The sequence below is a fragment of the Plecotus auritus genome, assembly GCF_963455305.1.
Source record: "Plecotus auritus genome assembly, chromosome: 9".
NCBI lineage: Eukaryota > Metazoa > Chordata > Mammalia > Chiroptera > Vespertilionidae > Plecotus > Plecotus auritus.
In genome coordinates, this window is record NC_137783.1 from 101,741,540 (window position 1) to 101,764,554 (window position 23,015).

Below are 23,015 nucleotides of genomic sequence, written 5' to 3' on the forward strand. Positions count from 1 at the left end.
CGAGGGAACCCCACCTCTGCAGGGCAGTGGTAACTTTTCCAGGTGACTAAGTGTTTGGCAAAAGAGAACACTGCAAGAGGAAGCTTCATGCACTGCTAAATAGTAAGGGTAAAAGATCGGAGAAAGGGATTTTAAAGACTCCGGAATTCTGCGTCTGGGTTCCAAGAACTCCCAGTGCCAAGAACAACAAGGGCTAGTCGGTATATTTTATTCTGCTGCTGGCAACTGTTAGGGCGGGGAATGCAATCTGCGAGTTCCAGGTCCGGGTTCAGCCTCCAACGCTGCTTCTCCCTCTCCATCCCGTGCTTATTGATTGAATGCCCGTAGGTCTCATCTGGCAGATGTGGCAGAGCCTGCAGCCTGTCTGTCACGGAACTGGCCCCAAGTGTAGAGTGAAGTCCAGTGCAAAGAGTGAGCTCGGTGGGGAGGTGCTGAACTGGCCACAGGGATGTAAAAGGCTTTGTTTGACATTTATTGATCGAGATGCTGGGCGGGCTGAGGAGGGAATGTTGAGCTCTGTGTAATGTGCTAAGTGGCGGAGGGGCCTGGCCCCTGCACTGACCGATGGGGGTTCAAGGGGGCAGCCCCTAGGGACCAGGACTGGACAGCGTGCCTGTAGGAGGCTGTTAATGGAACTGGAAAGCAAAGTGCCCCGCAGTGATGACAGGCACTGGCGGGAGCTGGAGCTGCTGTTGAAAAGGCATCCTTTTGTGAAGCCATGGTGAAGGGAATTTGGTTCGGGGGGGATGGGGCATTGATTCAGCAGCACCCTGGCCTAGGTGGCTGTCAGGGTTATTACCTGCAGTCCGGAGGTGGGAGGCAGCCAGTGCTGTAGATGGGGGCAGCATAAGTGTGTGTTGCTGGGGCAGGGGTGGGGGAAGATCACCGTCTGTGTATCACAGACAAAATGCTTATCCCAGTTCTGATTCTGTGGGAACTTCTAACCTCTCTGTGCCTCAGTTTCCTCTTTTTAAAAGTTGAGCTCAGCTAAGTTCTTAGGAGGATTAGCAATAACAAACTCAGCACAGTACCCTCTTAGCTCAATATTTGGTTACTAGTACTATCTTTATTAGTAACCTCCTTCCATCCACATTTAAATTTCTGCACACAGATTGAGGAAAGCCAATTTCACAGATTCCTTCCCTCTTTTTTCCTTTTTTTTTTTTTTTTCATTTTTGCTCTCCGGATTCTCCTTTCTCTTCCTTCCCATTACTTACTGAGCTTTTACTTCGTGCAAGGAAGTGAACCAGGGCAGTGGAATGTGATTTCTTGGGTTTTCGGCGAGCGTGGCTTTTCGGCTCTGCTCACATCCGGAGCCCCACAGCTAACCATGGAAACTCAGGCTTCTTGGCTGGGGCGTTGTTTTAAGGAGCGGCGTTCTCTGCACTAAATTACGAGGGCCGGGAGGAGGGAATTGGTTGTAATTAGGAAAGATTTAAGTCACTGAAAATACATTCCTGCCGATGTAAATGGAAAATGTTCTGAGGCTTACAGTATTCCCTGAGGACTGATGGTAAAAGACTGCACACAGTCTTGGCTGCTTTTACGAAGTCCCAATACATGCTTGAGAGAACAGAGGAAGCGATGATGGAGACATAATTCTAAAGGATGCTGTGCTTTCACACTCTTTGGATTTTATGAAGCTTATCTTCTCAGAGGAGTTTTGAACTGACTTGTTGCTTCTTCTGGTTCTCTGATTGACCAGAAAGAAAAAAATTAATATATTTTTATTGATTTCAGAGAGGAAGGGAGAGGGAGAGAGCAATAGAAACATCAATGATGAGAATCATCGATTGGCTGCCTCCTGCACGCCCCCTACTGGGGATTGAGCCCACTGCCCCGGCATGTGCCCTTGACCCACGCTCTATTTACTGAGCCAAACCAGCTAGAGCCAGAAAGAAAATTTTTATGAAATCATTGACTCTTAGAGTGAGGACCATATGTTGCGTGGTCCAGCTAGCACTTCCCCAACGAGACCAAATTCAAGATGGCAGCTCCAATCCCTTCCTTTAAGGAAAGATGATGCCCCCTTTTCAGGGTCCTGCATATTTCCTCCATTAATTCTTCTCTCATTACTTCCTTTTCTAGTTTGTCTTCTTTTTATTATCAGCCCCTGGAATTAGCCACCAAATCCTTGGTGCACTGGTTAATAATGCTTTTTTAAAGGAATAGGAGTCTGTGAATCCTAAAACCTCTTCAGAGTAGAGGAAGAGATACATCAGACACATGTAATTACTATCACTTTCAATAATAATCTATGAGGGAGGGAATTTATGTTGCATCCCAGAAATACAAGAAAACTAACACAATAGCTGGTCCTGCCCTCGTGAGGTTTTGGTGACATTTATTCATTAAAGAGTAATTTAAATGGAAAAAGAAAGTGAATTACACAACAATGTGTCATATGATCTATTTTTTAAAACAATAACTATATATGTAGGCAAATATATGTGCTTTTGTACCTGTATATATTCACTCACTTAGATATACCAGGTGCTAATCTAGACATCAGGAATATAGGTGAGGATATTATCTATGTTTGTGTGAGAAATATGTAAAGACAGCATATATTCAATTTATGATCAGTGGTTACCTGAAAGAGTAGGGGGGAAAAGGAGATACTCCATTTAATGGCTGTTCTATAGTATTGTTTTAATTAGTTCAAATGAGCTCGAATTATTTCTCTACCTTTTTCTTACTTAAGCCTTTCAGATGTTTTAGGAACGGGCCACTTGACAGGTATGTCTCTAGAGACAGGTCTTTTTCTTTCTTTAACATTGATTTTAATGCTTACAAACAAGGTCAACTGTGCAGAAAAGGAGAAAAAGACTCTTTTCCATCTATACGAGCATCTCATGAAGGCTCATTTGGCATTAGGATGCTTATGTGAAAAACAATGTTGATCCAATATTTTGTATTGCAGATGTTATTACATTTTTGCTAGGACAGTTTTCCACTGTGTATAACCGTGTCACAGTTTGTAGGACATTTAACATACACTGGCTTGCACAGTTAATACCAATACTGATCCCAAAATTTGACACTTTAGGAACAAAAAATATCTACACCTCCCCCACATTCCTGTATCCAATTGAGAACTTACGTTAGATCTAAAGTCACTGAGAGCAGAACCATCACTTTCTTCACCAATGCATCCCCAAACTTAGTACACAGAGTGCCACAAAGAAGACACCCAGGGGTGCTTGACTCCTGACTGAATCTATGTGGTGCTTGAAAATTTGATTGTTCAAATTTACTCCGTTTTCCTATAAGCACTACTCTATTTTTAGTTTGCTTTGGCAGTCCTTTTTGTTTTTTTATTGCCAAAGTAACAAAAATCTTCTGAGAAGGGCGGGTACAGGATAGAGGACATCAATGGGGGAAAAAACACAAACTAACAAAGGGGACATCTGTGATACTTTCAACAATAAAGAATCCTATATAATAAAGAGCTAATATGCTAATTAGACCAGACAGGGGAACAACCTTCTGCAACAACCTTCCAGAACAGCCGGGATGTGAGGGCCGAGCCCCTTGCATGAATTTCGTGCACTGGGCCTCCAGTTATAAATCAATAAACAAACAAATAAGTAAAACAAAGTAACACAAACCTTAAATTCAATAGTTAAAACTTTTTATATACCTTCTAAAGTTATAATAATACATGTTACTTAAAAATTATTCAGATATACAAAAGGCTGTAAAATAAAATGCAATACCTTCTCTCTTCTTTACAGCTCTCCCCCACTATGGCCTCAACACCATAGCCCTTTGAAACTGCCACTAGCATTTAGCATTTGGTTGTGTAAACGATTCTTCATCAGATCATATATCCTTTATTTAAACAAGCAGGGTTATCTATACATACAGTTTGCAACTTGCTTTTCTTTAATTGATCAAATATAGCCTGGACATTTTTCAGTATCAGAATATTAGACATGTTTGCCATTGCTTTTGATGGTTGCATAGTATTCTATTGTGTGGATCTTTAATAATTCATTGAATCAATTCCCTATTGATAGTGTTTTTAACAGCTGATTACATTTAGTGATAGTTTAATTTCAGAAACCACAAGAAAACTGAGTATGGGTTGTGTGTTTTTTTTTAATGAGCATTTGCAGTCAGTCTACTGATTTCAAAAGGGATAGCATGCTGAGCAAACTCAGAAGGTGGCTCTCATTACCACTGTCCATCAAGGAAAGACCTCAGCTTTAAATGTGACCCTAAGCTAAAGGAATCTGTCAGCCTGGAAACATACACACATCTAATGCCAAAACAGAGGGCTTAGAGCTTGAGGTGAGAAGCAGATCTTTGGGGGCAGGATTTTCCTCACCCCCCAGAGTCTGACCCTTTGCCTGAGCAGTTTTGGAACTCAGGTGATACAGAGGTGAGTGAATCCTTAGCAAAAGTGTTTTCAAGGGCACCAAGTCATGGAATGGGGGCTTCAAGGATTTCTCCATCATGATACCCAAAGAGACATTTGTATCAACAAAGACCCATGCACAAAGCACCCAGGAATGAAGAGACTGGATCTGTCATGGGATGTATGCGTCACTGTTGTCATGTTTACATATTCCCTTTCAACATATATCTCAAAGGAAGTTCCCAAGTCATTCTGCCAAACCCTAATTGGCAATGAAGCCCCAAAGGGATAGAGAGTTTGTAAACAGCGAAGCCACAGCATGACCTGAGACTTAAAAATCAAATATAGCATGAATGAAGGGCCATCCAGAGTACATCTGAGAACAAAGAGCTACTTCTCCACAAGGGGTGCCATCTTCTGACTGAAGATTCCTGAGCCTACCCTCAAAAATTCTGATCCATGAGTCCAGATAATCAACCATTCTCTCCTTATATGGCAAATCCCTTCTAAAAAAGCCTCTGATCAGTACCTTGCCCTTAATAAACATGCAATAAATGATAATGATTTAAATAAAATTAGGTGATCTAATAGTTATAAGAATGTATTATCTCAAGAAATATTAAATATCTAGGTAGTGTTCCAAATATCAGAGGTTTAGAAGTAAAAGAGACAAAGTCCCGACTCACAGCAAGCATTTCTTGGGGTGGGTGAGATAATAAACAAGCAAAATATCAGATAGGCCTAAGTTCTATAAGAAATTAAAGCAGGAAGTTAAAGATAGGCTGGAAAACTTCTTTAAATGGGGAAATCAGCAAAGAGCTCTCTGAGGAATTGGTCTTTAATCTGAGATTTATGAACATAAGGGATCGAATGTGAGAGGATATAGAGGAGAGCGCTATCTTCAGAAAGACAGCTGCTATAAGTGCCCAAGGCTGGAGGAAGTTGGATTTAGGCAAAGCAGAATGAAGACCCTATAGCTATAGACAAGTGAAAAAGGTAGACAGTGGAATGAGATAGATTCAGAAGGACGAGTTGAGGTTAAGGGGAGGTGTTTGGACTTTATTCAAAGTACAAGAAGCCAATGGGGAAAAAATTAACAAGACATAGACATGACCTGATGTAGATTTTGAAAATATTATTCTGGCTGGTGGGTCAAAAATGGATAGAGGGGAGTGGGGATCCAGAGTGAGAGCAGAGAGCCCAATAAAGAAGCTCTTACAGTGTCCCTGGGAGCAATGGTGGAGTTGGAGAAAAGTGGATGGACCTGAAATATGGTTTGGAGCTGGAGGAAACAGACATGCTGATGGGTTACATGGGGAGGTTGGGGAGGCCTGGGGGGGGGGGGGGAGGCGGGGGAAGAGAATTAAGGTTGGCAAATGGGTTCTGGTTTGAGTGGTTGATGTCTGTATCTTTGTTGAAAGTGGAAAAATTCCCCAGAAACAGGTTTGGAAGAAAATTAAGAGTTTGCTGTTCAGCATGATGAGTTTGAAAAATCTTAGACATCCAACTGGAGAGGTCAAGTAAGCCGGTAGATTTACAAATCTAGAGTTAAGGGAAAAGCCAGAGCTGGAGATACTAGCATCATCTTATGTTTGTGTAACATATATAAAGAAGGTTTCAACTAGTTTTTATTTACATCTATATAATAAAAGCCTAAGCGACCGTTACAGCGGAACGACCAGACAACCAGTCACTATGATGCGCACTGACCACCGGGGGCAGACGCTCAACACAGGAGCTGCCCCTTGGTGGTCAGTGCGCTCCCACAGGGGGAGCACTGCTCAGCCAGAAGCTGGGCTCATGGCTGGCGAGTGCAGTGGCAGTGGCAGGAGCCTCTCCTGCCTCCATGGCAGTGCTAAGGAGCAGCAAGCTGAGTGGTAAGGAGCAGCGAGCAGGTGGGTGGTAAGGAGCAAGGGGTCCCGGACTGCAAGAGGGGTGTCCACCTGCCAGCTTAGGTGAGAGGGTGCAGGCCAGGCTGAGGAACCACTCCCCCCGCCACACACACACAGTGCACAAATTTCGTGCACCGGGCCTCTAGTATTCTTATAAAGATAGTTACCTGATCACTCAAAATGCATGAATCCTAAAAGTTGTTTACTGTGTTTTGGCCATTAGTAAGTGGGTTCAGATGGCCAAATTATATCTTATCATTTTCAATGAAAGACTCTAAAATGATCAATTCTCTATAAACACCCTAGTAAACCAACACATTTTTTAAAGATATTTTTTAATATATGCCCATTTTTGCATCAGCAAGCCATATTTAAAAGGGAGTTAATTTCAACTGCTAAGACATGCAAATATCCAATATCAGTTTTCATTTTGCCTCTGCTCCAGGATTCTGGCCTTGAGCTCTCATGCAGCTACTGTCAGAAATGTTATCACTCTCCACCAAGTGTAACAGCCTCCAGCAGGAGAAGGGAACTTAATTAGAAATTTCCACTTGAAATTCAATTTATAGTTTGTTCACTCTGAGACATGCTAGAGGGTATTTCAAAAGTTTAGTGCTGAAATGCTGAATGAACTGTTTGTTTTTCTCATGTTGTCAACAAAATACACTTCACACATAGAATATACTGGTTTATTAAGCACAGGAAGAGAACGCAGAGATTTAGCATGAGGCTCTCTTTCTAGAGGAAGAAACTGAGGCCCAGGGAGGTAAAGGGACTGCCCAGCATGAAATAAACTAACAGCAGGATGGGACAGCAACTCTGGACTCCGGACTCCTAAGATTGCTCTCTAGAGCACCAGGCCTCCTCTCGCAGTGTTCATAACCCTGGCACTGCTCCTGGATCTGCTGGGTTTTTTATTGAATAATTTTATACTAGCCCAGACTATCCATTGTGTGTGTCAGGGGAGGGTTCGATAATAGCTAATAATTATATGTCCTTCTATATTCAGGCCCTATTGTGTTTTACATGCAATAACTAAACTAGACTTACAGCAACTCTGTGAAATGTGCGTGCTTATTATCCTCTTTTTGTACAACAAAACTCTTTGAGCCAACCAGGTGTGTCTCAGTTGGTTGAGCATCATCCTGTGTACCAGGAGGTCATCGGTTCCATTCCTGGTCAGGACACATGCCCAGGTTGTGGGTTCAATCCCCAGTAGGGAGCATGCAGGAGGCAAGTGATTGATATTCCTCTCTCATCAACATTTCTATTTCTCTTTCCCTCTTACTTTCTCTCTCTAAAATCAATACAAACATATTTTTTTAAAAAAACAAACGCTTTTACATCTGGGTTTAGTCAGATCAGGGCACTCACCTTAGAAATAGCAAGGCTAAAATGATTATTAATATTAACTATTTTTCTAAGCTCCAGATAGATATTTTCCAACTACCTGCAAGATGTCCAATAGTCACAACAAATTCAACGTGTCTTAAAATGAATTATCTCTTGTCCAAACCTGCTTTTCGCCTTGTGTTCCCATCTTGATTAATGGTATCATCTTCCCTCTAATCACCTTTTCCATCTCCCATTTCCAATCCATTCAACACTATAAATATTATTGAAGCTCTATTTGGATCCCAGAGGTAGTTGAGGAGAATAGCTGTGTAGAACCTCCCTCTGTGTCCTTTCTCAAGTCTGTGCCCATTTCCCACTTTCAATTCAATTCTCATTTTTCTAATTCAGATCTTCATCATCTACCATTTGTAATTTTACAATCATTTCCCATGTGATTATCCTATTTTTGATCACTTGGTTCTTCAACCCCAACATTTTACAGTTGCCATAGTTGCCCCACCTGCAACATAAATCAACTTGTGTTCAATGTCTCTGTAAAGCCCTCCTGGCTACTTATTATTATTACTAGGGGCCCGATGCATGAAGATTCATGCAAGAATGGGCCTTCCTTCCCCTGGCTGCCAGTACCACCTTCGCTCCAGCCAGAGCCGCCTTTTCACCTTCCCACGCTGCCCAGAGGCCCAGAGCTGCTGGGGCGGTGCAGAACTCCTGCTTCGTCGCCATGGCGATGACACAAGCATCCCACCCCCGGCCACTTGGTGCCTGCGTACGCAAATTAATGCAAATTAATTTGCATACTCACTCCTGATTGGCTGGTGGGCGTCATGAAGGTATGGTCAACTTGCATCTTTCTCTTTTATTAGTGTAGATTATTTTTTTAATCCTCACCAGAGGATATTTTTCCACTGATTTTTAGAGAATGGAAGAGAGAGGGAAAGACAGAAACATCAATGTGAGAGAAACACATCAATTGGTTGCTTCCTGCATAAGCCCCAACCAGGCCTGGGCCGGGGAGGAGCCTGCAACCGAGGTATGTGCCCTTGATCTGAATTGAACCCGGGACCCTTCCGTCTGCAGGCTGATGTTCTATTCACCGAGCCAAACTGGCTAGGGCTCTCCTGGCCACTTGTTTACAAAAATTCTTAACCTGACATTCAAGGTCCACTTCTGATCAAACCATTTTTCTTTTCTCTCTCTCCATGCTCTCTGACAACTACCCCAGCCCACTCACCATTCAGGATTAAATGGGATATTTATAGTTTCCTTGCTTCCCTCACACATATGTGATAAGGATCAGGTCATACATGTGAATGCTTTTATTATATTTGTTGTTTATATCTCACCTTGTAAGAAATGTGAGGTGGGAAAACAGCTTTCTCACTGTAAAACACTTTTGAGATGTTATTTTTAACCCAAGAAAGCATTGAATTCTGAATCACAAGGGACCCTAGAGATGGTGGGGCCGAGCACCTTCCATTTTCCACAGCAGTTTAGCCACTGGCCTGAGTCAGTTAGTGGCTGACTTAGAAACTGAACTGATTTCCACCTCACTGCATCGCATCACTTCAGGAAAATGAAAATAGTTTTTTTTTTTCCTCTTGAGAAAAGATGGAGGCTTCTACATTTATTTAATTTACTGGTAATATATCTTACTGTCTCTAGTCTCTCTGAATAAAGGAGAAAGTGTTCAGATTCTGCCCCAGTTTCTTCCCTGCTACTCCCAGGCCATGTACCAACCAGACCCCCAACAGTGAAGTAATTTGCTTGAAATGGTCCCTTGTGTGTTCTGTACCTAACTTATTTTAATTGAAATCTAGTGCTAATTATCTAGCCTTCCCCACTGGGTCACCCCTTTGTATTTTTTCACAATTAATAATTCAGTTAAAATTGTAGTTCTTAGCTACTCTTAGCTATTCCAAGATAGTCTTCTACCTAATCTATTTCTTAATTTTATCACTGTTAATAAAAGCCACTTAAAGCCTGGGTTTTGTAGATAATGGATATGCTATAATACAAATAGCAACCATTAATTGAGTACCTACTCAATGTGCCAAGTGTTAAGTACTTTATGTGCATGATATCTAATTATCTAAAACAACAACCCAGAAAAAGTAGGGTTAATACTTTTGTTGCAATATGAAGAAACTGAAGGTCAAAGGGGTTAAGTAACTTTCCCAAGTACCCAAGGTTATAGAGTTAGTAAGTAGTGAGACCAATTTTTGAATCTTGTCCTTCCCAAGTCTAACCCAGTGTTCTTCTCAAGGCACTGTTTCCATAGCAGGCAGATGACCTGAGCTGGGATGGAAAAGTTCAGCAGCCACAAGCAGTGGTGCTGCCTTCTGAGAAGCATCTCCGAAGGGACCAATTCGCCTTGGGAGGCTCTGAAAATGCCTGACAATAGCACAAGGTTCCTGCATATTCCCTGTATTTCCTCTAACTGCAAGCACTCCTGGAGTATAGGAGTAATGATAAAATAATATTTCTCAATTCTAAGCTGAGGAATGGTTCCCTGTTGCAGTCACAATAAACTCCAAACTCACTAAAATGGCTTATCATGCCTGTACACCCAAATCCTTGGGAGATGGTAATGTGTCATGGTTAGGATTGCAGGCTCTTAAACAAGAGTGCCTGGGTTTAATTCCTGGCTCTGCCATTATTATCAGTGCAACCTTGGGCAAGTTATTTAATCTGTCTATGCCCCAGTGGACTCCTCGAGAAAATGGGCGTTGTTTAAGTGTTCTTATGTCATAGAGCTGGTATAAGTGTTAAGGGAATAGGTATATAGAAAATGCTTAGAACTGTGCCTGTCAGCTATCACCATCATCATCATCACTGCTACCACCATCATCATCATCACCATCATCATCATCCACCCCATCACCTTCATCTCTCCTACTTTATTGCTCACCTCTTTCCCATTCTGTTTTCTTCCCTCTCTGCTCTTCAGTAACAATTACTTCCTTTTCTTCAGATATGCCGGACCCTCACTCACTTCCACACCATCCTAACTGCTTCCCTCTCTTCCTCAAATATTGCTACTCCTCTGCTGCCAAGGTTCTTGTCCTAGCATTACAAAGGGTTCAGCAATCTGGAGAAAGGAGCTGCGTGTAGATTCAATAAGGAGTCCAAAGACGAAAGATAGTTTTGAAAGGCATTGGGGGTCAGAGGAGCTTCAGCTAAAGGAGCTAAAGACTACCCTTGACTCAGGATCCCGTGCTTTTTATTAACACAGTTTGTCCTAAGGCAAGGTGGAGATAATACACTTCAAAGGGTAGGGTTTCAAAGGGTAGGGATTACAGATTGGGGAATAGCCTACAGCTGTTCAGGTGTTTGGCCAGCAGGAGGCAATAACATGCAGATTAAGATGCCCTGAGCTGTCTGGCAGGTAACAATTATCCTATTCAGGTTTGGGGGCGATGCTTTTTAGCCATTCCAACAGGTAAACTACATATGTGGCTCAGCCCTTGTTGAGCCCCCAAGCTTCACCAACCTTTTGATGAAACTCTTGTAATTATGACATGCTGAAACTGGTTTCCGGCACTCTACCCTCACAGCCTTTCCTGGATAACTCATTCAGATCTTGTTTCTGATGTCATTTCTTCCAGAAAGCCTTCCCAGACCTCTTCATACTTCTGTAGGGGTCCCTCCTCTGGGTCCCAGAGCATTCTGACCTTTTTGTGTCATAGTACTTTTCACCAGGTGCTTAATTGTGTGTTTACCTGTCATTGTCCTCTACTGGGTGGTCAATGGCTCAACAATGGTTATGTGACATTCTGGTTCACTCTTTCCCTTAAATTGGAAGAGGAAATTACTAAAATGGATATTTTAAAGAAACAGAATTTGTATCAGCACTGTGTTTAGCTCTAGATACTATACAAGGAGCACATTAGAGGAAAATAATTATAGTGACTATCCAAGTTGCCATAATTGACCTCATCTGATCCCTGCTGAGTTTGATGAGGTATTAAATAATATAAAGATGCTAAAAATAACACTCATAAGGGCCATCCCAAAATAGGATGGACAGACTATAAAGGAGAGAGTTCCCTGTCACAGGAGGCATGCAAGCAAATGCAAATTGTCATTTGGTGAGAATGATATGATGGGATGGGGAAGGGAGTAAGGTTGTTTAACCTGAAAAAGAGAAAACTGTCTTCAAATATGAGAAACACTTGAACCCTATATAATCTTATTAGCCAACATCACCCCAATAAATTTAATTTTTAGAATATTAGAAGGAGGATCATATGAAAAAAAATCATAAAAAAGAAGATTATGTGAACTCTTAGAGGGTAGGACTAGAAGCAATAGGTGAAAAGTACTGGGAAGATGATAGTTTCAACACAAATAATTTTTTTATTGCTGGAGCTGACCCCAGGAGGAATGGATTTCTGTGAAAGATACTGAGTTCTTTATCAGCATGGAGCCAGGGTCAAAAAACTTAGATGACCATTGGCCTGGGGTAATGTAGTATGACTAGCTTTATCACTCATTTACTTGCCTATTCACTCACCTTTCACCTACTATATCCCAGGCACTTTGCTAGGGACACAAGTTCCAATGAGATAAGCTCCTACCTTTAGGAGTTCACAAATAAGTACATTCCATGAGTCCTTTCAGTCTGAATCGTTACAGACTAGGAAAAGTTTTCCAGGTGATGAGAGGGTGAAAAATTATGTTCTAGATAAGGAAAACAGCCTTTGCAAGGATAGAAATGCCTGAATCAGAGAAATATAAAAGTTCAACATGGTGGAGGTGAGGGATAGGGCATATGAATAATGTGGTCATATCACCTTAAAGGTATACATTGGTGGCTGCAGAGGATTACAAAATCTCTCTCCATTTCTGAAATTCTCTCATTTTTATATTATTCTTTCTATAATACTAATAAATATATTTCTAAAGAACATACAGTAATTTATTCAGGGAACCTGGAGCCCCAGGCCAAGGGCCCTAGTGGCTGAAGTAACAGACATAATTCTCACCTAAAAAAAAAAAAAAGTTGCCTCTGGACATGGTACACCGTTCTCCTTCACACCAGCATCTGAAAAAAAACTATATCTACTTGAATTAACTAGAAGTCCTAACCTTCCTATCCATTACTAACTTGGTGTGAAAAGGATACCATAACAAATAGAATTTAATGTTTTCTATGATCCAGTGACAGTTGTATACATAAGAAGATGGCAATAGATGGAATTTTTCTAGCCTCCCAAAGCCTTTGTTTCAACCCTACATGTTCTAATCGTTATAAGCTGGGACATAATGTCTAAACCAGGTTGCTTGAGCCCATTGCTGAGCTGACCAGCATGTCACACCCAATTGTGGGCTGTCAGTCTCAGGGAGCTTGAAAGGCAAACTTCAGAATTAGAATCTTGCAGGCGCAGACCCTCAGAATTAGATAGGCTATTGAAGGAAGAACAATAAGAAATGATAGTAAGAGTTCAAGAGTCTTAGACTATTTTAAATTCTTAACTTCTTCCAACTATTTAACCTTGAACAAAGTTAGTGACTCTCACTGGGCTTGGTTTTCTTATTTATAAAATCAGAAAAGTAATCCCAGGCTTCTGAAGATTAAATGAGATAATGAATAAATATCCCTCTAGATATCAGCATGCCTGCTCATCAGTGAATGTTAACAATGACTATCATTATTAATCTCAACAGTATTTAATGGCATCCATTCTCCCAGTTTATGCTTCAAGAAGAGAAAATTCAAATTGAAGTAGAAAAACAGAAATAATAAGTATGAGTCTGTGTCACCCTTGGTATTTTGAAATGTCATGTCAGTGATGTAAACTGTTTTCAAATGCCTCTGAAAATGTTATTTGAGCAAAGATTGCTGATAAAAACTCAAGCCACAGGGAGAGACATAAGAAGCAAAGTGACCTTGAAAAGTTTAAAGGACTGAAAGAGAACATGTGTGCTAAACCCTGGAGGAAAATCAACAGGGCCCTGGGCAATGTGATATGGTTCAGGATGATGGCAGCACCCAAAGCTCTACAAATGTGGGGGCCCATGTAGAAACAGGCCTAAGAGGAACAAGATTTCTACTGGTCCAGTGGAAAATAAACACACACCCATCATAGGGAACATCTGCTACAGTGGAAAGAATCCTGGGCTGAGCAAGAGAAGCCCTGGCTGCAACTACCTCTGATATGACTTAAGGCAAGTCCCTTCCCATAATGGGTACCATCTCTACTGTGTAAGTGCTGGGTGAACAAGTTTCTAAGTCTCTTTCAGTACTGAAACTGGGTGTTCTGAAGGAAAAAAAACATATGAACTAACCAGTATACTATATTCCATATTGGTTAATTTCCATTAGATTTTACTTCATCACTGATCATCACAGCTCTTTGAAGAAATATAGTAATATTAGATACTATTTGCTGAATGCCTTTTTGTGCTAGGTTCTGTGTTAAGGGCTTTACAGATATTGTCATTTATTTCATGCAATGTGTAGGTATTGTACCCACTTTACAGGTGAGGAAGCTGAGGTTCAGAGAAGTTAAGTGACTTTCCCAAGTTACTATAGCTGGTGAACTCAGGATTCAAACCCAGTTCTCCCTGACTCTAAATCTTTTGTTTCTTCTCACTATTTCATGCTCCCTCAGTTTAATAACTGAGAAAATTTTAGGGCATAATTACAATAGTGAAAGATGTAGAAATCTGATGCTACAAAAGAAAGGTCCAAGAAAGGATGGTTGTTCACCTGGTTCTCACATCAAGCACCAAAGTATATTCAGTAGATGAAAGAGTATATGGCTAAAAAAAAAAAGAAAAAGAAAAAAACCTGTGATTGTACTAAAAGAAAAAATGGTTATTTAGTAAATATATTACAGAGGGGAAGATATAACACAAAACTTAAAAGCTAAAAGGAAAAAAGTGCTAAGTGTGACTAAACATTTTAAACTTCTATATGATAAGAAATAACATAAAAGTGAGAAGCTAAAATAGTTAAATGCAATAACACAAAATACAAACAGCAAACTAGAAAGAATATTTATATGAAATAGAGCACTAATATTTTTAATATACAGATAAAATTTTAAAAGAGCAAACAGCCAGTGTGACTCCATGATTGATTGTCGACCTATGAACCAGGAGGTCGATGATGAGAGGAATTGTTGGACACGAGATTATGTGATCCTTGACTTGTGTATTCAGTTTCCAGTAGACAAAAGCCTAGATGAAATTACTTTTTCTTTCTCTTCCAGTTGAGTCATACTTCTTACCCGTCAATGCCTGGACAATCTCTGAAATGACGATCAACTACCAAGGAGTTAATCTGAAATTTTATAGTTCAAAGGGACTGTTAGAATCAAAGAGTTCTTTGACTCTAACTCAGAGTCAGGAGAGAATTGAGGTTCAGATTGGCGATAGAGCTGTCACTCAGCTATTGAGTGGCACGGGCAGGCCACCCCTAGCTCAGCCGGCTTCCCAATTTACTGTGTAAACAATGCTTTCAGTAAGGAGTTACCATAATAGAAAGCCAGGGAAGAGACCATGAAAGTTTTAAAAGTGAATAAGGAGTGCCCAGCTGGCGTGCCTCAGTGTTTGAGCATAGAACTATGAACCAGGAGGTCATGGTATGATTCCTAGTCAGGGCACGTGCCCAGGTTGTGGGCTCGATCCCTAGTGGGGAGCATGCAGGAGGCAGCCAATCAATCATTCTCTCTCATCATTGATGTTTCTATCTCTCACTCCATCTCCCTTCTTCTCTTTAATCAATAAAAATATTTTTTAATAAATAAAAGTGAATAAGAAGACTTTAACAAGGTTACTATGAGATGTCCAGGATGTGAAATTGAGAATGATAGATGTTCCAGCCCTGATAAGGAAACAGAGTAGCAACCTCCCACCAATCCAGTATCATTGTCAAAGAGGATTTATGTGAGGCCAAATAGGATTCTATATTTTATGGGTAGATAAACTGATCAGTTATTTTATTCTTTTTCACGGGGGGTGGCCATCTTCCCTGTAAATAAAAGGAAGTAGAATTCTGGTATCATCTGCAAAAACCAGCCTCTGTGTAGGTTAGAGAGCTGGACTTACTATGTGCTAGGTTAGAGAACTAGACTTACTGTGTGCTCTGTTGAAGCAGAAAGGCTTCCTCAGACTTGTGTAGTTCACTTTTGTTCCCCACCCACAGTCCCTCTCCTGGGGCAGACAGGGAGCCCTGTCATTGACAAGTACTCAGTAATTACATTGTATGGATTTAGACCGAATTGATTGGAGAAAGATTTTAGCTTTTGCTTCTCATTAAATTTGACTTCAGAATGAATTTTCCCTCTCGGCAGTTCTGTGCTTGTTTGGAGATGCTCTGTTTCTCTTCTGGCGCAGACCCCAAAATGGGAGTTAGCAACAGCAACATAAACTGCAGGCATTCTCTATTTCATTTTGTCAAAAGCCATGCTAGAATTGTACATGAGAAATGGGGCGGTCAAATTTATTTTGGAACAAAGCTCAGACCTATCTAACTGAGCTCAGGATGACGGGACCAGGCTTCTGACCAAAGAGGGAGTTTTGGCGGGCAGCCAGTCAGTCCCATTGTGTACAGTGTCCCCAGAACCCTATCTGAATATATTAATCTGTCAGTGCATGCTTGTCTATGCACATTACATGTATCTCTCTTTATTACCCTGTTTTCCCTCTAATTTTGAAGACTTCTATCCACCACAGAAATCAAAGAAACTCACAGAGGCATATGAACTGCACACACTGAGAGCCTAGTGGCCGTGAACCTACAAAAGCATTTCAACGTGGTCAGGCCATAGCACAAACACCACAAGATGAAATTTCATGTGTCTGCTACCTAAAAATTCTCAGGAGCATAACACACAAATGCCTGGGTAGGGCATGAGGGGTTTTGAGGCAGATGACGTAATCTTAAACAGACTCTCTGTTTTGGGAAACTTTGTCCTTCTGTCAATCAGAATAATATGCCTTGTGAAACATCAACATTCTCTGGCATCCTGTCTTTCAGGTGAATGGCATTGACCTCCGTGGAGCATCCCATGAACAGGCTGCTGCTGCACTGAAGGGGGCTGGACAGACAGTGACGATCATAGCACAATACCAACCTGAAGGTCAGTGAGCACCCAAACGTCTAATGTTCTGATATGTGAATGTGTACCCGCGTTTCTGATCGCTCATGTTAACTAGTCACTGCCAACAGGGAAAATCGATGCTTTATATGCCTAGGCCATGAGGCTGTGTTACCCTTCATCTTCCAAGGAAAACTTCAGACAGTTAGAAAGGTCTATTTGAAATACGAATTCAAATAAATAACAGCCAGCATCAGCTTTATTTCATTTATATTCTTATCTGATACATACTTTTTGGTCAGCAATGGACACTATAAAAACAATTGAAATTTAGGAAGCAAGGGGGAGAGATTTCATCTACAGAAACAGTAGATCATATTCTCTCCTTGTAGCATTAATTCTCTGACACTAACATGGTTTTGGATGCCCTTGATGTGGATTATTTTTTATTTTCATTTTTACTTTTGCCTTTTCTGCTACACTATCACGTGTTTGGAATGCATCACTATCAACCCTGAGACGTGGTAAGATGTCATAAATCCAATTAGCCTCCTGAGCCTTGATGAGATATCCTAAATTGGATTAGCCCTACCCTGCTCTTTGGTTTGTTTCAGCATCTGTTTCTGTGATCAGAATGAGGAACAATGAGACAACTGAGATGTTTTCTACTGAAGTTGATTTCTTAGCAGACTTGTGGGTAGAATGTTCCTTTGTTCATGAAACATAGTTAAGCGCACCATTGTGGGCTAGACTCTGTACAAAATAACAGAGCCATAGGCCTCTGTTCTCAAGAAGTATGGTTAATTGCTTTTGCTCTACATGGCTAGCAAACAGGAGTATTAAACAGCCAAACATGAAAACACAAGATGCCATCAAGGAAAAGCCTTTGTGCCTGTGGGTATACGGAGCTTCTTTGGCCTCTCCAATGATTCTTTCATAGTCAGTTGGTCTGTTGTTGTTTGGAAGACTGATGTTTCTGTCTTGCCTGTGGCATCTTAGATTTTACCATTAATGGTGGCCAACCACTATTTACCTGAGAATAGAGTAAACATTCAGTGTGTTTTGGTACATTGCTTTCACTTTGCCTGGCTTTAGAATTAGACTGTGCAATCGTTATACCAAAACATATATATATATATATATATATATATTATTATTATTATTATTAAATGCTTTCTCATATTGCTCTAACCCAGATGTGGCTAGAGAGGCTGGGGGAGAAGGGATATATCAGTGAAATAAAGATAAAATTTAAATATATATATAAAATCTTCTTCTGGGGGAAACAATACTAATGGTGATAACACCAAGGGAAATGTTCTTCCTAGACAGTTTTGAGAAGCCTTTCTACTTCTTAAAAAGGAATGTCTTCTAATAGGAATAAATGGTTCCAAATGTACCCATTGTAAAACAGAAAATGAAGAAATCTGTGTTAGCACAATCTGATGAACAAATTCTACTTCATAAAGTGTAATAACTTTTTCATGGGATTCTTTCACTTTCTTGATAGCTGTTTTCTTTCACTCTCATAACCTGGCACCTGGCCTAAATACCCTGGGCTGTTTTCCCATTTTGGAAAAATTTCATCTCAAACAATTCTGTAGACTGATAAGATGGTCAGAACTATAGTTACACCAATTAGAAGCTCTTGATAGTGAAGATAGCCATTCAAATAACCTTGAACAGAATGATTTCAAGCCTTAAAAGGCTACAATAAAGGACAACCAGCTTGTCCTAGTTCTATCAGCATAAATCATCTTAAGCTTCAACTTAGGTTCCTTTAAGCAATATACTTAATTTAGATACTGTGTTGTACTTTATCAAGATGCCTGTTCAAAGCATGTCTTATCACATAAATCAATTTTTAAAGCACTTCTAATGAACCCTGCAAATAACAAACAAGAAGCTTATTTTAAAATGCCAAAGTACAGGTCAGATTCACAGAATGACTCCCCTATTTTAACATTTTAACTGTATTGTCATTTGTTGCAGCTTTAAATTGGTTGGAAATGTAGTTATGCAACATCAAGCAAGTATTTTTCTTTCTTTCTTTCTTTCTTTCTTTTTTTTTTTTTTTACAAATTTAATGTTCAACTAAGCCTATTCTATTATTTGAAATGGAAGACTGATTGCATTGTTGCCTAGGCCCTTTAGGGACATTTAAATTATACAACAGCTTTAGGAAATAATGAACAATTTTCTTTTAAAATAACAAGTGGAGCCTAGCTGGTTTGGCTCAGTGGATAGAGCATAGGCCTGAGGACTGAAAGGTCCCGGGTTTGATTCCAGTCAAGGGTACATGCCCGGGTTGCAGGCTCGATCCCCAGTGAGGGGCATGCAGAAGGCAGCCAATCAATGGTTCTCTCTCATCATTGATGTTTCTTTCTCTCTCTCCCTCTCCCTTCCTCTCTGAAATCAATAAAAATATTTTTTGAAATAAATAAATAACAAGGGGAAAGAAGAGTACATCATGAGATTCTATTGAGAGATTCTCACCATGTCCCCTTCGTTTGCACCAGTATTGTGAGGTGTCCATGCTAAGACACATTTTATTGACATCTCTTTTGGTATGGTCAAGAACCACCCTTCCCGTAAATATGTCTTACAGTTACATTCAAATGCTTTACTAGGAATATTCTAGCTGCCTTGCTCAGTATTACCACATATTCAGAAAATGTGGCCCTTGACCCCATCCCAAGTCTTTGTCATGAAGAATTTTTTTATCTTATTGAGGAGAAAGAGCTTAGGCACATTTAATAGAGATCGGTTCCTGATGACATAGGACCAAAATTGTATGATAATGGTACCACTTCTACAAAGCATGAAACATCAGAGAATGGATAAACCTGCAGGAGCTAGAACAGTACAAACAGTACTTTATGGAAATAAGGGAATAGACCCAAACCTTGAAGAATGGATGGGATTTCTGTTCAGGAGAGGAGGGAGAAAGAATATCTTGCTAAACTCCACAAGACTGTGAGCTCCATGCATGCAGAAAGAAACCTATATTTTGTTCACTGATAAATCGGCCTTCAGTATTGTGCTATAATTGGTATTTCTTAAAGAGTTGCTGAACTAATGAATAAAAGTTTGCCATTTTTCAGTATTTGAATTTCCATTTGAAGATAATTAAAGATTGAAGAGATTCAGCTTTACTATGCATTTTTTATTTTTGCTTCAAAGCAGAAAATAAGTGCTAAACAAGTGGGTGTCACAAGATATAAAACCATTTCGAATTGTGTTTTTCATAGCACTTGGCATATTTTTTTAATATATTTTACTGATTTTTTACAGAGAGGAATGGAGAGGAATAGAGAGTTAGAAATATCGATGAGAGAGAAACATTGATCAGCTGCCTCCTGCACACTTCCTACTGGGTATGTGCCCGCAACCAAGGTACATGCCCTTGACTGGAATCGAACCTGGGACCCTTGAGTCCGCAGGCCGACGCTCTATCCACTGAGCCAAACCGGTCCGGGCACACTTGGCATATTTTTTGAAATAATTATAAATAATTTATAAATATCATAAGGTAGCAATAAATGTTTTTCTTGGCAAGTTTCACTCACCCATATCCACTAACATCATCCTTTTTAAATATATATGTTTTTATTGATTTTAGAGAGAGAGGAAGGGAGGAGAGAGAAAGAGAAACATTGATCAGCTGCCTCCTGCAAGCCCCCTATTGGGGATGGTGCCCACAACCCAGGCATGTGCCCTGATGGGAAATTGGACTGATGACCTCCCGGTGCATGGGATGACAATCAACTCAGCCATACCAGCCAGGGCCAATATCATCTTTTTTCATCATCCTCTACTACTGCTGCATAAGACTGCTCCCTGTTCCTACACTTGATTCTGAATTGTCATGTTTCTGGGCCTTTGCTCATATGGGTTCCTCTACCTGGAATTCCCTTTTCTCCCTTTCAACCAGTAGGATTCCTAGTCATTTTGAGGACCCTCAGATGTCACTTCCACTAAGAAATTCTTTATTCTGCTAAAACAACATTAATTGATTATTTCTATGAGCTCCCTAGACCTGTATTCAGGTGCCTGGTTTACCCCTTATTGTGATTTGCACATTTCTCTACTCAAGTAAGCTTCTAGAGGGCAAGGACCCAGCTATCACTCATTTTATCTCCCATGTTAATTTGTTCAATATGAACTTGACTGTGCTTAATTACAGAGTTATCAAATGGTTCTCCCTTTGTTTTAGAAGTGCAATATTATATCTTCAGTGTGTTGGCCAATATTAATAATAGGTACTTAAGAAATAATTGATGAGTAAATATTGAATGAATGGCCTAGAGTTTTGATATTAGATACAGAAATGTTAAGAATTCAAGGAATGGACAGTTGGTGTTGATGCAATTTGTAGATGGTGCCTTTTTGGTTTTTGTTACAAAATTGCAGAAAATTTACAGCTGTTGCTCTATAACATAGCACAAAGAATAGATGATTAAGGTTCTAACAGTTTTTAAAGTTTTAAACTCTACTTTTAATAGCATTGATAAATAAAGGTATTGATTACAACCTAATTGTATATTTGTCACAGCATTCCTCTGTGTCAAAATGGGGCAACTCTTTATATCACTTATTACCTTCTCACTAGTATAATAATACCTATATTTAGTGTGAGACTACTGACTTGAGTTGAAATCATAAACCACCAGATATTCAGTAAGAGCCAAGTGAATGATATAAATTGTTGTATAAAGCACAAAATGAAGACAATTAATAGCCAAGCTATTCCTATGAAAGTCACCAATATCCACTTGCCTTTAATCTGTCTACTCAGCGCATTGTTGGGAATACTTCAAGGGCTTCAGAAGTGCTTGCAAGTTAAAAAGAGAAAGTTGATGGAGGTCCCCATCAGTGGGTACTTGAGTAGACAGTGGAGGGACCTGTTTTCCTCCACATCTTATTCTTTAACAGAATACTACTTGAGTTCCTAAAAGAAAAGTCCAAAGGACAGAGTTCATTATCGCCTGGAGACTTATAAGTTGGTATGGTTCATGGTGTTGTGATAGAATGGCCTGTGGTTCACATATACATTCATTCATTCAGTAGATTGAACACTTTATTATGCCTCAATCAATGTTCTAGGGAAATGGTAAGCAGTGACTCAATATAAATAAATATAACATTTGTCAGATAGTGATAAGTAGTATAAATAAATATGAATAAGGGTAAAGGTTATAGTGACAGAGAAATATACAGTATGTTGGGCAGGGAAGGCCTTGCGAATAAGATGCTATTTCAGCAGAGACTTAAAAGAAGTGAGCGAGTAAGCCTTGGAAGAGGAAATTAATTATTCTAGAGTTTTGGTCTACCAAGAGTGGTCCATGAACTAGCAGCATAAACATCAACCGAGAGCTTGTTAGAACTGCACAATCTCAAGCCCCCATTCAGGCCCACTAAGTCAGAATCGGTATTTTTATAAAAATCTGCAGGTTATTTGCACATACATTACAGTTTGAACACTGCTCTAGAATACTCAGGGACCCTGTAAGAATTGTCACTTGTCTCTACTGAATTGGACTCTACCTGGCATACTGGGCAAAGTTATATGAGACTGCGTAACCAGGTTTGATTTCTGGCATGTATTACTCAATGAGTATTCATGCTTCAGTGGTTTTATTAAAGATACGTTGGGCTGCAAGGGGTCTAAGAAGTTAATGTGTCATCCACCTCTGCTTTGTCTACCCCTATCCTCTAAATACAGCTTTTCAAGCAAATTCATAAACCTTGTTCAAATTACTCAGTTAATGAGGCAATGAACCTATTCATAAGGTTTCACCCTCTTTAATTCTGGTCTCTCCTGCAGGTGAGTAAAGAAGCATTGTGTTGGGAAGGGGTCAGATTGAACCCCATCCTGATGGATAGCTCCATGAACTGAAAGTCATTGAGTCATCATTATAAATCCACTTGCCTTTAATCTGTCTGTAGACAGATTAAAGGCAAGTGGATATTGGAGACTTTCTTTGAGTAATTCACTATATTTGAGATCAGAAGTTCATTTAAATAACCTTTTTCACTCCTTTTAAAGTATGAAACTAATTCAGAAAGAAAAGTAGGTATTCTTTCAGCATGACATGAAACTCTGATCCTATTCAGAGTAACCACTCTGAATTCAGTCCCCAAGCTTAAACCAGAATTGGAGCCTATGGTGAATTTTTCTATGGGGTCAAAGATAATGGCGAGAGCTTGAAATGAATATCTGGTTTACTCTCTAAAGAATATGGATGCCTTCAATACCTGGAGTTTCTTAGAAATGAAAGCATATACAACATCCAAAAAGCTTACTTAAAATGCATGCTATATTTCTTTCTTTAAATTGATGTCTACATAAGTTTA

General features: G+C 40.0%; 1 protein-coding gene across 26 annotated transcripts in view; it reads left to right on the top strand.

The window, feature by feature from the left end:
* Positions 1–23,015, top strand: part of DLG2 (discs large MAGUK scaffold protein 2) — a 2,053,927-nt gene that overhangs the window by 1,720,292 nt on the left and 310,620 nt on the right. For all 26 annotated transcript variants that reach the window (XM_080687299.1, XM_080687274.1, XM_080687295.1 and 23 more), the window contains one exon: positions 16,598–16,700. In XM_080687299.1, the coding sequence (XP_080543425.1) occupies positions 16,598–16,700 (103 nt within the window). The remainder of the gene's footprint in view (positions 1–16,597; positions 16,701–23,015) is intronic.